We start from the raw sequence: 1,598 nt of genomic DNA on the forward strand, positions 1-1,598 counted from the left end.
CAATCAATTTATTGAAATGAACATTAATCAGATTGAAAACAGACTTCACTATTCTTATCAGCATTTTTGCAAATGGTGTTTAGGGTAAGAAACAGAATAAGCAGGTTTAACCAGAGACCCTCACCAATCATAACAAGCACACAACCGTCTTTACACTGCAAAATCAGTACAGAAGAACCATGAAGAGACTTTTTACGGGTGAGTTTGACTGAGTTTTAGCCACTACATCCTATTACATTTTGCATAATATAAAACAAGACTCACCCAGGTTTTGGTTTCTATGCCTAAGTGCAGCAAAATGGTGAAGAGTGCCAAGGTGATGATGGGAGTGCCCCATGTAAACAAATCCACATCCGAGTCAACGTAAGCCTGCAAATATATGACATGCACATGACACTGTTGATTACTTACGGACCCTGCTTTTTTATTTTACTTTACATGCACAGCACACTGCAAAAAGTGCAGTTAAAACATCAGAAAATTCTTGAAACAAAAAGTTTACTTTAAAGCATTAATTATAAACTAAAAACATCTGCCAGTGCAATAGACAAAATACAATAATATTGAAGACACAAACTATGCAAATCAGTCTTAATGCTACAAAGTCTTGCTTGAAGTAAGCTTCTCTTATTTGAAGGTTTTTTCGAACATCCCTGCAGTGCACTCAAACTTTAAATACTGCACTAAAAAGGTTCCATCAAGATCAGATGGCCTCCATCCTAAGGAAGACATACTTGAACAGCCATGGATTTTGTATGGACATTTCAGCGAATACTCAAAGCATTCTAATCACACTTACAAAGTAAGGGATGAAGAAACAGATGAGGCTTTGGTAGAAGGCATCAATCATGTTCATCCAGAACATGTAGGGTTTATATTCCTGTAAAAGAAATTCAAACAATCAGATCCAGGCACACAATTTCAGACGACCATGTTTTATTATAATGTCATTAGATGTTCCACTAATGGAGTCACAGAACGCAAATAAATGGCAAAGTCAAAGGAAGATTTCTGCAGAGGCATATGGTTAGCAAAGCAGAGGCAACCGCTGCAGTTTAATTATCCCAGGTTGCAAAATTTCACCACTCTCAAGATGATTGGTGGTTTTTATAAAATGTTTGCTCTTGCTCGTGCTCGTGCCGGAATAAAAGACTCAGCACAGAATAAAAGACCCATTTTGAAACGGGTCAGCAAAAAACAAAGCAATAACTGTGGCAAGCGCTGCACGGGTAATATACTTCATCTGCTTATAGAGGAAGTGTAAATACATGTGGCAAAAAGCTGTTCATGGGTTTTTATTTACCATTTACATTACACTTTCAATAGTCTTTTCGCTCCCAATTATAATTCAATTCACGCAGTTCACGGATGGTGTAATTATGTTCTGTCCAATCAGCATGTACCTCTGAGTTTTGTCCATTCATGTAGAGCTGCGGCAACTCCTGCAGGGTTTCTGCTGACACATCTTTGTCCAGGGTGCCAGTGATGAGCTGAGGGAATGCGGAGAACATCAGGTTGAAGAAGATCAGGTACCACTGATCAACCATGGCTGACCCAGAGAATCCACAGTAGAACTGATACCAGAAGATGAGGGCAAC

General features: G+C 38.8%; 1 protein-coding gene across 1 annotated transcript; it reads right to left on the minus strand.

Annotated features, from left to right (window-relative positions):
• Positions 1-53: 53 nt before the first annotated feature.
• On the minus strand, positions 54-1,588 carry LOC107579474 (probable phospholipid-transporting ATPase VA). Its single transcript, XM_016265305.1, has 3 exons — positions 1,404-1,588; positions 800-880; positions 54-369 (listed from the first exon to the last, which is right to left on the minus strand). The coding sequence occupies exons 1-3, from the start codon at positions 1,545-1,547 to the stop codon at positions 223-225; spliced, it is 372 nt and encodes a 123-aa protein (XP_016120791.1). The 5' UTR covers positions 1,548-1,588; the 3' UTR covers positions 54-222.
• Between the last annotated feature and the right edge of the window lie 10 nt (positions 1,589-1,598).

Source organism: Sinocyclocheilus grahami, unplaced genomic scaffold, assembly GCF_001515645.1.
Source record: "Sinocyclocheilus grahami isolate Dianchi unplaced genomic scaffold, SAMN03320097.WGS_v1.1 scaffold17631.1, whole genome shotgun sequence".
NCBI classification, from domain to species: domain Eukaryota; kingdom Metazoa; phylum Chordata; class Actinopteri; order Cypriniformes; family Cyprinidae; genus Sinocyclocheilus; species Sinocyclocheilus grahami.